The sequence below is a fragment of the Artemia franciscana genome, chromosome 19, assembly GCF_032884065.1.
Source record: "Artemia franciscana chromosome 19, ASM3288406v1, whole genome shotgun sequence".
Classification (NCBI taxonomy): domain Eukaryota; kingdom Metazoa; phylum Arthropoda; class Branchiopoda; order Anostraca; family Artemiidae; genus Artemia; species Artemia franciscana.
This window is the reverse complement of record NC_088881.1, coordinates 21,799,457-21,812,478: the sequence shown is the minus strand read 5'-3', so window position 1 is coordinate 21,812,478 and position 13,022 is coordinate 21,799,457. Positions and strand designations below refer to the sequence as shown.

Genomic DNA, 13,022 nt, shown 5'->3' with positions numbered 1-13,022 from the left:
TTCGAGCAGGACGACTTAAAACAAAACCAACAAAAACGCAAAGCATGACGATAAACATGACATATCTCGATGATAGTTAGGTAACCTTTCATCTTGAGCTACTGGAACACTTTTTCCGCAAATCATGGCCAGTTTTTCCAACCTCATAAGGGACAGAAGCACCTCTACAAATGCGCCCAGCGGATAAACACCCAATTAAAACAAATCTTTTCATTTTCTATCTGATTTCCGAAAAAAGAAGTGCAAGACAAGACCCCTGAATTCCGAGCAGGACGATTTAAAACAAAACCAACAAAACGAAACACAAAACATGACGATAAACATAACGTAAAATCGTCAAATACCAATGCGCGGCAGCGTAGAAAAAAGATTCAACTTTAAAAAAGTGTCAAATAGAACCTATGGTTTTGGTGAGGATGACACGTTCAAAACCAACTACGAAACACAAAACACGAAGTCTTCCCATTACGTTTCATGATGTGAAGCCATCCAGAACTAACGTGAAATGTACGACATAAATAAAAACAAAATTAACATACGTCGTTTCATCTCAGAACGGTAGTATCGCAAACCTTATACCAACTTTACAAAAATGAGGTTAATGCACTACATTCAACTATGTACTAAACGAATAGATATAGTAACCATAGAAAAGCATTTACTTATTAAACCATCTGTCTTTTCAGTAATGAAAACATGATAAGGAGCCCGCATTATCCAACTTTTCAGATCCCCAATCCTACAGATCACCTGGCAGAGAATTAAACAAGAAAAGCAATGGCCTAACTTTTATCTTAAGTCAACAGCTTCGTCATTTGCGTTAGAATAATGGTAAACATTAATAGCAAACTTGATAGTAAATCTTATTATCAAACCCAATAAATAGGGCATCAGAAGTACTACATTTCGCACAAATATACGACAGCTAAAAGGCAAATCTCAGCATGTACACAAACCATAGTAACAGTCTAATTTATCCTCTCTTATGGACTAAAAATTATAATAACATAGGTTTTGCTTCATTGCACTCATAAAAGCTGATATACTCTTAAATACCTGGATATGGCCCTAGACTGTGTACAGAACTTTCCTCATTAGTTTGCATTATTTTTCTACTTGTTTCTCCACAGCGGTTGGTTCGGAGTACCAAATATTATCAGATCGAATAAAAAACAACAAAATCAGCAAACTCAGGCTATATATAGGCTTCAGGTGAGTTGGGGGAGGGGGAGGAGTGAGGTGCATTTAAAATGGAAGCCACTTTAGTAAACAAATAAATCGCTGTTTCTGAATGTAATGAGGTGAACATTTTGTAATTATACTGAATAGTTCAAGAAGAGGGGATGAACTAGGCTGTTACCAAATCATCTCAGGAATTGTTAGTTTGGAATTTTCGCAGATATAATTTATCTGGATGTTTCCCCCTAGATTCAAAGTCAAGAGAGAAAACAAAATCAACAAGTCAATTCTCTGATTATACCTGTTTTGATACTAAAAACATTAAGACTTAGTCAACCTTAAATAATTCACCTTAACTAAATTATTTATAACTTTACTATTAATGATTGCTAAATAAAATATAAAACATACTTCAAAAAGTTATTTTGAAAACAAATGATTTAAACACGTGTTTAACATCTATCACTACTACCAGATGAGGAGGGGACGGCGCAAAAAGAGGACGCTGAGTCGAGAAATGTAATAACACAAAGTAAAAGGCTTTCTCAGAAACTCAGTTTTCGATCATCTTCGAAACAAAAATATTTAAATCTGATGATTTATGTTTCCCACAGCAAAGAAATTTTGACTAGCAAAATGTTTTTTCCCGAAATTCTCATACATTTCGATTTTTTGGCCTTCTGGTATTTCTAGCTTGGCACAAGTTTAAACGTCCAAAACTAGACAGTTTTATTTCATTTCGAATTCATTGAGATGTTCAATCAACTTCAATATCGTCAAGTTTAAAGTTAATCTCATCAACTTGATGGTCATTTGCTGGAATTTAATAAGTTATTATTATGATTAATTGCAAGGAGTACAATCTTGTCAGTCTGTTATAGGTAAAAGTACTCTTTATTTTGCGCATTCTGCTTTTCTAGGTACTCTCCATCCGCCCCTACAGCAGTTTTTCTCACGGACAGGCTCAGGTAAGTACTTTTCTTCTTTACGTAATTTTTCTCGACGATTTATTTTACCAAAACGATCTTCTACAGCAGCCCAGAGGTCCCCAGTATATCAATCAATTCTATTATGGAACTCCATCCCTTCGGATGTCCCTCTTTTTCTTTCTGCAAAGGCATTATTCCGTCGGGTCTTTCCAATTCAATAATTTTTCTCTCTCTTTATTAATCCTTTCCTAATTTGTATGTCTCTTCTCTTCTTTTAAAATCATCTTCAGCTATATGTTAAATCTCCTTCTAAATCTTCTATCCGTTAAATATCCTATCTATTCAATGTCCTTGTCTTGTTCCGGTGGTTTTTTTTTTGTATATATTTTAGTGTTTTATTCTTGTTCTCTGTGGCCCATTACAAGCAAAGCTTCTTGGGCCTATTAACCACTTTACTTTTGTGATAGTTTTTCTTTTAGTATCAATAAATTGATTGATTGATTGATTGATTGTTGTCCAGAGCTGACCAGAGTTGTGCAACAACTAACCAGTTTAGGCTTAGGCATGAAATCATCGACAAATCCCCTAAAATTGTGTATTTTTTTTAATCCCTAAGGCTAAACTATAACAATAAATTGGCTTCTAATGCAGGATTATATTCATCATTTTCTTTATTGATCTTTGTCTGAAGGAGATTCTCACGCTTTTTCACTGCAACCTGAATCGCTTCATCATAGATAGCGCCCACAGTAAAATATAGTAACCTGTTTTAGTCATTTGATTAATTTATTGATTTGTTTCTTTCGAAATCAAAGAGTATACAATATAAGTAAATAGATATGCAAAACACCCCAATAGACAAACAAAACAACAATTTCAAGAAATAGAAAGTAACTTAAAAGACATAGAAAAATAACTGAATAGAATACATCACACAAAAATAACGAAAAATAATTAGAACCTTTAGTATTTATTCACAGCTAGGAAAAAGGGGAGGATTACCGATAGAGGGCATATTTTCAGATTTACAGTAAAATTATCTTTTTAAATCTTTACGCTTGAAACGGTTCATAGATTTTTCATACTTGCTAGAAAACTCATTAATTTAAGGTACTAACATACTGAAACGATTTTCAGGCAAAAACGCGAATATTCTTCCAATACGAGTCTCTTATTGGACAAATACCTATTTGTGAGCTTTTAGAAAGGTACGCCCACCTAGAGTCCCAGGTATTGAATTAAAATCAATCAGTTGTGGGCATCAAGCCATGGCTAATTGTAGAAAAAGCCAAGACAGGTAGTCCGAGTGAGTAAGAGGCAAATCTGGCATAAGCCCTTTTTAGGATTGAATAAAAATGATGTTAGTTCATTTGTCGATAGACAAGTCTATGTATCATCCGTCCATGCGTCGTTCTTAGGGCAGAACGAAGGTATATAGTCATAGAACTAACGGATGAAAGAATTGGATTAGTTTTGGGTTGATGCGTGACGGACACTGGACTGGAATAATTTAAGATGTCCATTGGACTTGTATGTAAAATCTGGGACTGAATTTGCTTGGACTCACAGGTGAACAAGTAAAACCTAAGCCTAATAGGCTTGGCCGCTTATAATCCAAAGGTGGAATACCGTGTTATAGGATTGACAAATGACCAACAAGTCCTCTGGACTCGCAGGCGAGCGATGAAACCTATAGTTTTCCAAGTGTTTGGTTAAATCGCACGGGTAAGCGATGGGAGTAAGTATGACTCTTATTGAGCACATACTTGTTTTTTAGCTATTAGAAAGGCACGCCCGCCTAGAGTCTCAGGCAGGTTGACCAAGAATTTAAAATCGATATAGGACCGTTAGATTGCCTTGAATGAGAGGTAAACCTTCCAAAAGATTTTATTGTCTCTAAACCCATCAAAGATCTATTCATGCCTCAAAACCTTGATGTTCTAATATTTTTCTTGAGGTTGTTTCAAAATTATTAACTTTTTTGGATAGCACATTTTCGCGTTACCAAGTTGAACCGCGAAAATGAATAACTGGAACTGATTAGTTAAACTTATTAACGCTCTCCGTCCATAAAAGAATCAAACATTTAATAATCTGGCGATTCCCGATGACAACTATACCGTCAAAAAAGCTTCACATTCTTAGTGTTACGTGCCGTAGGTTTTTAGCCTATTTTTTGTTGCGTCTCATCGACCTTTCTTCTTTTCAAAAGTGGGGCATGCTACTACCAGAATTGCATAACTGCACAAGTCTTTTGAAATGAAAAACTGAATTCTAAATCTTTTATGCATTTTTTAAGATATATATGGTTGTCCTAGTTTCCGTTTTTCACTGTGTTTGGCACCTGAAAAAGTTTATTTGGTTTCAATGTCTAAAATTACGAGCCTGTCAACCTATCTCCAGCAATTTTTTTGTAAGTAGATCCTCAAATCAATCTAAAGGGGAGGGGTACCTCTCCCTTTATGACTGTGTTTAGCCAGGTTAGTCCTGACACAATAAAGACAGAATTTTAAATCTTATTACAAAAAAAAAGAAACAGGCATAGATTAATGAATATAAGGATTATATGTCTTTGGACTTGGATTGAAGTTTAAAAGTTCGGAGTGGCGTCACATCTTGAAAATTTAGAGAGGGGCAAATTTCGGTCTTGTTTTTCAACTTTTTAATTTAAATACTAAAAAAGCATGTTTATGGAGGGAGTCAAAGAAATTTAGGAGGGCTCATACGCCCTCCAATGGACATCACCGAAAGTATACGGTGTTTAATTAGTTTGACGATTATTAACTGTCAAGCTCGGGGTGGGAATCATATTTTAATGATAATACTCTAAAATCATACAGTAGATAAATGCACATAAAAGTTTCGTCACTTAAGCAAAAGCTGCAAAGGGATACATTTCGACGTAAGCATAGTTCTGCCATATCTATATATTCACTAATCTATATATCTAGCTATTAAAAACATTAAACTTCTATTAGAATGTAAACCAAATGTCATACAATGGACCTTTAATCAAATACCTAAAACGCATCCCTTTTCTCATATCCTTTTTGGATTGATTAGTCAACGTATCTATCCAGAGTTTCGAAATCAAGTAGTCTTGCCCCTTCAACAAAAATATTTTGCTTGGGGTTAGCATGCACATTAAAAGCTTAAAAAACAGCAGAGCTATAGTGCAGGAATTAGTAACATAACACGGAGGTCTTTGAAATAAAGAAGGCTTCAATTAAACAGTTGCATAACTTTCGAGACTTGAGTCAAAAATCAGGTTCCAAAACTGTTAATATTTATACTAAGTTGTGACGCGAGCAGTTTTTAGATTAAAAATAAACTAGAAAACGTTTAATTTATGAAAAGAATAACCAATACTTTCTTTTTGAAAAATTTAACATCACCCAGATATATTAGCATTTATTTTAAAACCAGCGTAAATAAAATTACAAATCAGAATAGACGTTTTACGAAAATCAAAGACATCAACAAACTTGAAACTGAATATAAGATTAGATGTGACAAATGCTAACAGAAGAAGAAACCTCACAATTGAACTTTTTAGTCGCCAGACACCTTGCGGCCCTTTACGCTCTTGTATGATTTAACTTTTTTAAGGTTTTTGTATACTCGCGATTTTGCTACCTGGTATTATTCACGGTTTATCATTCGCTGGGGTTTAGTTTTTTCAATAATATTTCTTGTTCAGTAAAATGGTGAAGCAAAGACCTCTGCCGAAATATTTGCTTTTTCTTCAAATATTTGCCGACTAGCAGAAAACTTTTCCTCACTTTCGCGTCATTGCCGTTTTTCATTCAAACCTATGTTACAGAAATTACAACGATAATTTCTAGATTATTCTTTTTAAAACATCATCACTTGTGCTTACTTAAAAAGATTCTGTCAGAAAAAAATTCAGGAGAGGGTGGGGTTATTCTTTCGGAAGAGGAGAAAAAAATTTACAGAACGCTTAAAAAAAATGTATATGCATTTTTGCTACTTTTTAAAAGGCCGAACAAAAATTTCGAGGGGGGGGGGCAAATCCAGTAGCAGCCTCATCCTTGTTTACGGCTTTGCTTCGTGATAACACAAGTTGGAATGAAGTAAAAAAAACTAAAATTTCCATAAGAACTCAAGGGAAGCGACAGCAATGATTCTGAAAGTGGACATAACGTTGTTAGCCAAAAATAGTCAAATCAAGTATTAATTATATGGCTATGATTAAGTTAATGATATGCTTGAATTTACAACTCAAACAAAACAAAATATTCTTGTACACGTGTATTTAGATTATGTTATTGCGTTTTACAAAAGACCAGTTTGTTTTACAAGACTAGTACTTCTAACTTGAAATTTTGTAATTTGTTGTTGCATTTATCATTGCTGGTATTGGGAAACAAATCAATAACGAGACAAAACTAGAGAAGCTTAGGACAGATAAATAAAAAAAATACTAGGACTTTTCTTACCTTCAGGCCCTCTATTTCTCGGAGTAAAGAACTTTTTTCTTTCTCTGAATTTTCCAGTTGTCTTCTAAGTCGGAGGGTCGCCTCTTGAATCTCACTAGCCTTTTCTTTATGAACAACATCTAATATTTGCTGAAGGGTATTTAAACGCTTCGAAAGTAGAGCACATTTTTGCTCCATTTCACCATTACTGAAAATAAATAAAATTATGAAAGCTAAGGCTTTTTTAAACCAATTAAAGGATGGCAACAGGACACGGAAAATTAAGAAAATAAGCTATACCATATTTAATTTACTCCTTTACTGTTCTTTTCAGAAGCCTTTTTTGCTTATTTGATTAAAATAATAAAGTAAAATAATATAAGGTTCAACCTTATACTGGATTGGATTCGTCGGATGAAGTTCACTTCTAAAGAACATTATATTAGTAATGACTTTGTAAATACGAGCTATTAAAGAGTGACAACGAAAGCACACCAAGCTGGAGCACTATGGTTGAGCAAAAGTATATTCTTCACTATTGTTTCTATGCAGTTGCAATAAATTTTGTGGGTGTAGTGCAGCCTTATCAGGTCCGTCATCTAGCGGAATTTGCAATACATCCTCAATTTCCTTATTTTTTGAAGAGAACGAAGTACAGAAAAAAGTTATTGATCGATTATCACCAGGCATTGCACCTAATCAGTGGTGTAGCTAGGGGTTGGGACAAGAGGGGCCGGTTTCCCCAGGGAGCAGAATCTAATGGGTGCCAGGCTGTTTTTTTTTTCAACACTATGATTTACTTAAATTATGGTAATAATGGCGAGAAGGGGCAAAATCTATTGCCCCCTCTCACACAGCTTTGGATTATTTGTGCATGATAATATCATATACTATAAATGGAATTTAATCTGGATCTTTTCTTCTTTAACTTTCGTTTAAATGACTTTATATGAAAATATTTTAGAACATGATGTTACATAATGTTTTAGTAATAGCTTGGATGGACTCTCACAGTGATTTCGATACTGAACCCCCGAAGAAACGTTAATTAAAATGGCTTCTTCATTGGCAAAACCAAATTATTTGTAGTAGGTATGGTAAAAAATTTGCCCAATCACTATGAGAGGAAAGATTTGAGTCCGCCTTATTAAAAGACGCGTGTCCCGTGCTTTATATTTGGAATGCTGACAATTAAATATAAGAAACTTTAATGACAAATTCCTTAAATTGTGGGCTTTTTCATACAGATGTCTCACCAAGAATTGGCATATATCAAAAATATTTCTGTGCCAATGTTTTTTGGCAATTGTGAAAATTCCGTTAGTATTACCTATTGAGTTTTGATAGATTATTATAACGTAAAGCCTCACCAAGGGGATAAATTGATCAAGATTCATGAGCGAATAGCCCAATTGCAAATTACTTGCATGCGAGCAAAATTATCATAAAACGTAAACGGAAGAGGATGAAATTTCAAGTTGCATACTTTGGGATAGGAAACTTACAATGGTAGGATTTTAAATATTTCTTCTAAAAATGCATATGGAATCCTTACAATTTGGCTTGAATTGGTGAGAGAGTCCTCCATCCCTGATATTAAGACATCATATAGCTTCCTAATGCTACACTTGTCTGCAGCACCCAATCATACAGCGAAAGCTGAAACAGGAGAGAACACTGCTCCTCCATTCCACTCTGTTTAAAAGCCCTCCTTTGCCGTGCAACAGCACTAAACTACTCTAATAAATACAAGCTGTTCATAACTCAACAACTCTTCCCTTCAATCACCCACAGAGAACTTTCAATATGTATATTTACAAGCCCAAACAGGTGTAAAATGCCAATACAATTTCCAAGCAAAACCACCTGTACCAACACATTCCAAATTCACAGCATTTGCAATTACGACTTCTATTCATCAATAAAAACATTATTACATGCAATTTTAAGTGGTATTTAGACAGGACATAATTATCCCAATAGATTATAGTATTAATAAAAATGCGAAAGTTCTTAGTATAAAATAGTAAACAGTTAAGCTATAGAGGAGCCACAGACCAAGGAGATACTAAGATACTAAGTTGACATTTGACACTCATATTTTACTGGAATAGATTTATTGTAGTCAAATCTGATATAGTAAAGAATTGTAAATCTTATAATTCAACAATTTTATTTGCAAGCGCAATTTTATCACTAAGTCTAGCGCTCCAACAACTTAGCGAAACGTTTCATAACTGGGTGCAATAAAAATATTTATACATATTATATATATTTTAATTATATATATTTCCAATCGAATGAGCCTTTTTTTAAGTTTCTACGACAACAAATGGCCATCTCAATATTTATATCAGATGCATTTCAGGAAAATACAGGGCGTGAGGGGGAGGAGTATCCACCGTCTGAATCACTCTGAATCTTAAAAAGGGCACTAGGGCTTCTGATTAACAGTCCAATGAGCCACCTCCAAAGTTTATACGATCACCGTTTCTATATATACCTTGTGTGCCCCCAGAGCATAACTTACAACCCTTGCCCCGAGGGCTCTGGAGGGGGGGGGGGGTTGTCATCCTCAAAGACATAACTTTCGGACCTTTCAGCTACGTGGAACAAAATGGCTATCTCAAAACTTTGGTTGGACATGTGTGGGGAAATCGTGGGCGTGGGAGGGGGGTTAGTTGCACTCCTAACACTTTTGTCTATTAAAAAGTGTACTAACCCTTTCGGTTTTTCGTATAATGAGCCTTTTTCGAAGTTTCTACGATAACAAATAGTCATCTCAAAATTTCTATCAGATATATTTTGGGAAAGGCTGGAGGTTACGAGGAGCAAGAGCGGGGTATCCACCCTAACATCACTCTGAATCTCAAAAAGCGCACAAAAACTCCTGAACAATCCAATGAGACCCTTCCGAATTTTATACGATCACCCTTTCTATATAGACCCTTAATGCCCCCAGGGCACAACATACAACTCTTGCCCTGAAGACTCTGGAGAGGGGGGAGGGGTCATCCTCAAAGATATAGTTTCCGGACCTTTCAACTATACGGAACAAAATGGCTATCTCAAAATTTTGATTGGATGTGTTTGGGGAAATGGTGGGCGTGGGAAGGGTGTTAGTTGCCCTCCAATCACTTTTGACTATTAAAATTGGCACAAGCTCGTCCAATTTCCAATCAAATGAGCCCTTTTCGAAGTTTCTACGACAAATTCTTCGATACAAAGTGCCCTAGTAAAAAAAAACAACAAAAAAACATTGAGCACACATCGCTCTTTACTACACATCTTTTTTACTTAGGCAGCGCTATTGCGCTGCCTATGATTAGGAAAGCAATCGAAAAAAAACAAAAAAAAATTGCCAAGAAACTTTTCATTGTACTTTTTACTTCAGAAAATCGTAACAAGATCTTTTCACTTTTAAGATCCCGAAAAGGGGAAGGGAATACTTTCCGGTTCCAGTTATGGTTCTCGGCAACCCTGCACATACGAATTGGGATAGAACCCCTTCGTCCTTGATTAATAGAAGTTTCAAAAGAGAATAGAAAATTTAAAATTGTAATTAAAGATGTCCCTTTACGTGATCAAAGGTGACTTAAACAAACTTCAATTCCAGACACAACAAATACAATATAAAAATTTCACTTTTAAAAGACACGGCTAAAAAGGGGGAAATAAATTTTTCGGTTCCAAAGAATACTTTTGATATACATACTTCAAATTTTTTCTGAATATTTTGTATGTCAACTTATCAAGCTCTTGATAAGAACTGTAAAACTACTTTTATAAGATACTTGTCTTTACTAGAACTTGTAAAATTTGTTTAAAGATTTAACCGTAATGTGCATTTTCAGTCAACTACCAATTGATATATAACTATCTAAAATGCGTACCACGCCGAAATTTTTAGAGAATTTTTACAAGTTTGAGCAGAAGAGTTCAAATTTATTTTCCCCTTTTTGGTTCATGTGTAAAACATGGTTTTAAAAAAAAATTGTATAAAGGTCTCTTTTTGGTCTCCAGGTTAAGAATGGCCCGGAAAATGCTGCATAATGATCTGGATCCAGAATCTCTTCGGATTTGGATCCGGAGAGATTCAAATATATAAGAATATTAAAATGATGGGTAAAGCAAAGCTGTATGCAAATTTTGAGCCAAATCGGATAAGAGCAGGGGCATTGCTTGGAGGTGGGTGCAATTGCCTCTCCCTATAATGTGAAGAAAAAATTATTATATATTCCATGCCCCTTGACTATCTGGATATGGACCCCTCTTGCCCCCCCCACCCCTTCCACAATAAAAATGCTGGAGATTAGCCCTTGGATGCGAGGACGGGTTCGAAATGAGCATCACAAAATTTGGGGACAGACAGATAAAGAAAGTAAGTTAAAAAAAAAACATGATAAAAATGAGAATTAAATGAAGTTATTCAGAATGATTAAACTACTCAAACTTTTTTAAGAAAAAAACAGACATTCTCGCCATGAAATTACTAATTTAACATGGATCTTCATCCATATGCGAACATATATTTGAACGCAACTCAATTGATAATCTTCACTATCTGTAGCAAAATAAACTTAAAATAAAATAGCTAACAATAACGTTAATTACCAAGGCTGTATCCAGGAGGGTGAGCGTTGGGGAGTTTGAACCCAACCTCACCACCCCAAAAAAAGGTTTGTCTGACTCGTAAACGTAAAAAAATGGATTAATATATTAACTTTTTATGCGTTTTTTGTGTACCCCCCCCTTCCCCGACAAAAATCCTTGTGTAAAACAAATCCCGAAAAAAAATCCTGGATAAGGCTCTGTTAATTGCATTGTTTTTTTCTCTTATAAAGTAAATCAAATATATTCCCATTGTGTTTAAAGCTACTGTCTTTGCCACATCCCAATGAATCTAAAAAAATTTTAGGCCATTTTTAAGATCATATTTCAGTCAAATCTGGAACTATCACTTTACAGAATTATGAACTATTATTGGTACTACAAACCTTTAACAGGGGATTTAGCCGCCTGTCGCTGATTGACACGCAAACACTTTTCTAGGTAAGATCAAGTTTAAAGCTTCTGCCTTAGCTACATTCCCGAATTTCTAGTTCTCGAAGAGTTCAGGTCAAGTTTATAATTTCACGTTAATGCCGTATGCGTAATGCCCAAGTTAATGCCGTATCGAGGGGGTTGGGGTTACCGAGTTTGACCCTTCACCCTCCCAAAATGTTTGTCCGAATCGCAAAACGCAACAAAACACATATTAACACATTTTGAAGCACTTCTCGTTATTTTTGTAGCCTCACCCCCCCCCTCGCCAAACAAAAATCCTCGCTAAGCCCTTGGCCTAAGTCATCTAAAACCCTTGATCATTACGTAGTGGGAATGAAAGACTTAATTTATAAAGAGTAGGGTTTAGTATCTCACCAGAAAGGGTGAAAAACCCGTCAGGATTATCGTAGGTAATGCTAGTTTATACTGATAATGTCTGTTTCGTATCACCAAATAATAAGGAAATTAGTCCCGCCCATTCCTTATTAGCGTCCCAGGATGCCGGAGTAATTAATTACTTCCTTTTCAAATGAAGAATTGAATAAGCCGTATCGACATAGAACGATGCAGAATTCTTTATATAGAATTAGGATATCATTAAAGATAGATCAGTCCAAGCCCTGTATTGGCGCAGTGGGATTGATCTCAGCTGGGTAATACAGAACCCAGAGTTTTCAACTCAGCTGTAGCAACGCACTGCAGGGCGAAGAATTTGATTCCAGTGACAATATTATACGAAAGCGTCTCCATACTAATCCAAAGAAAATGAAAGGTGAGCTCGAACTGACCAACTGCAGGGCGAGGATTTTGATTCCAGTGACAAGATTATGCGAAAGCGTCTCCATACTAATCCAAAGAAAAAGAAAGGTCAGCTCGAAAAGAGCCACTGCAGGGCGAGGAATTTGATTCCAGTGACAAGATTATGAGAAAGCTTCTCCATACTAATCCAAAGAAAAAGAAAGGCCAGCTCGAACTGAGTCACTGCAGGGCGCAGAATTTGACTCCCGTGATTAGATCGTGCGAAAGCGTGTAACAATTCAAACAAAGAAAAGAAGAAGACGTTTCCGTACTTGAGATAACTGTGTGAGTTTTTTTTGCTGTTTCATTGTTTTTGTTTTCTTTAGGATTGTACGTAGAGGAGGAGATTTAAGTTCTATAATAAAAAAAGCTAAATCAAATAAATCCGCTAATGGTGTTTTTTCTGGCTTTGAATTATGCAAAACTAGTGCTTTACAGAAAATACAACGAAAATATAGGATTTTTTTACAGTGGGAACATAAAGCGCTTTTGTTTTTTAAGACTTTTTAGAATTTTTTTTAGGAATAAGAAGAACAACATCAGTTCAAACCCACCCGGCGTAAGGCGTGGAATGTGACTCTGGTGATGAGATTAAGCAAAAGCGTCTCCCTGGCAGTCCAAACAAAGAGAA

At 35.4% G+C, this 13,022-nt stretch overlaps 1 protein-coding gene across 3 annotated transcripts in view; it reads right to left on the bottom strand.

Moving 5' to 3' along the window:
• LOC136039413 (uncharacterized) overlaps positions 1 to 13,022 on the bottom strand; it is a 104,256-nt gene that overhangs the window by 17,416 nt on the left and 73,818 nt on the right. For all 3 annotated transcript variants that reach the window (XM_065723137.1, XM_065723138.1, XM_065723139.1), the window contains one exon: positions 6,569 to 6,755. In XM_065723137.1, the coding sequence (XP_065579209.1) occupies positions 6,569 to 6,755 (187 nt within the window). The remainder of the gene's footprint in view (positions 1 to 6,568; positions 6,756 to 13,022) is intronic.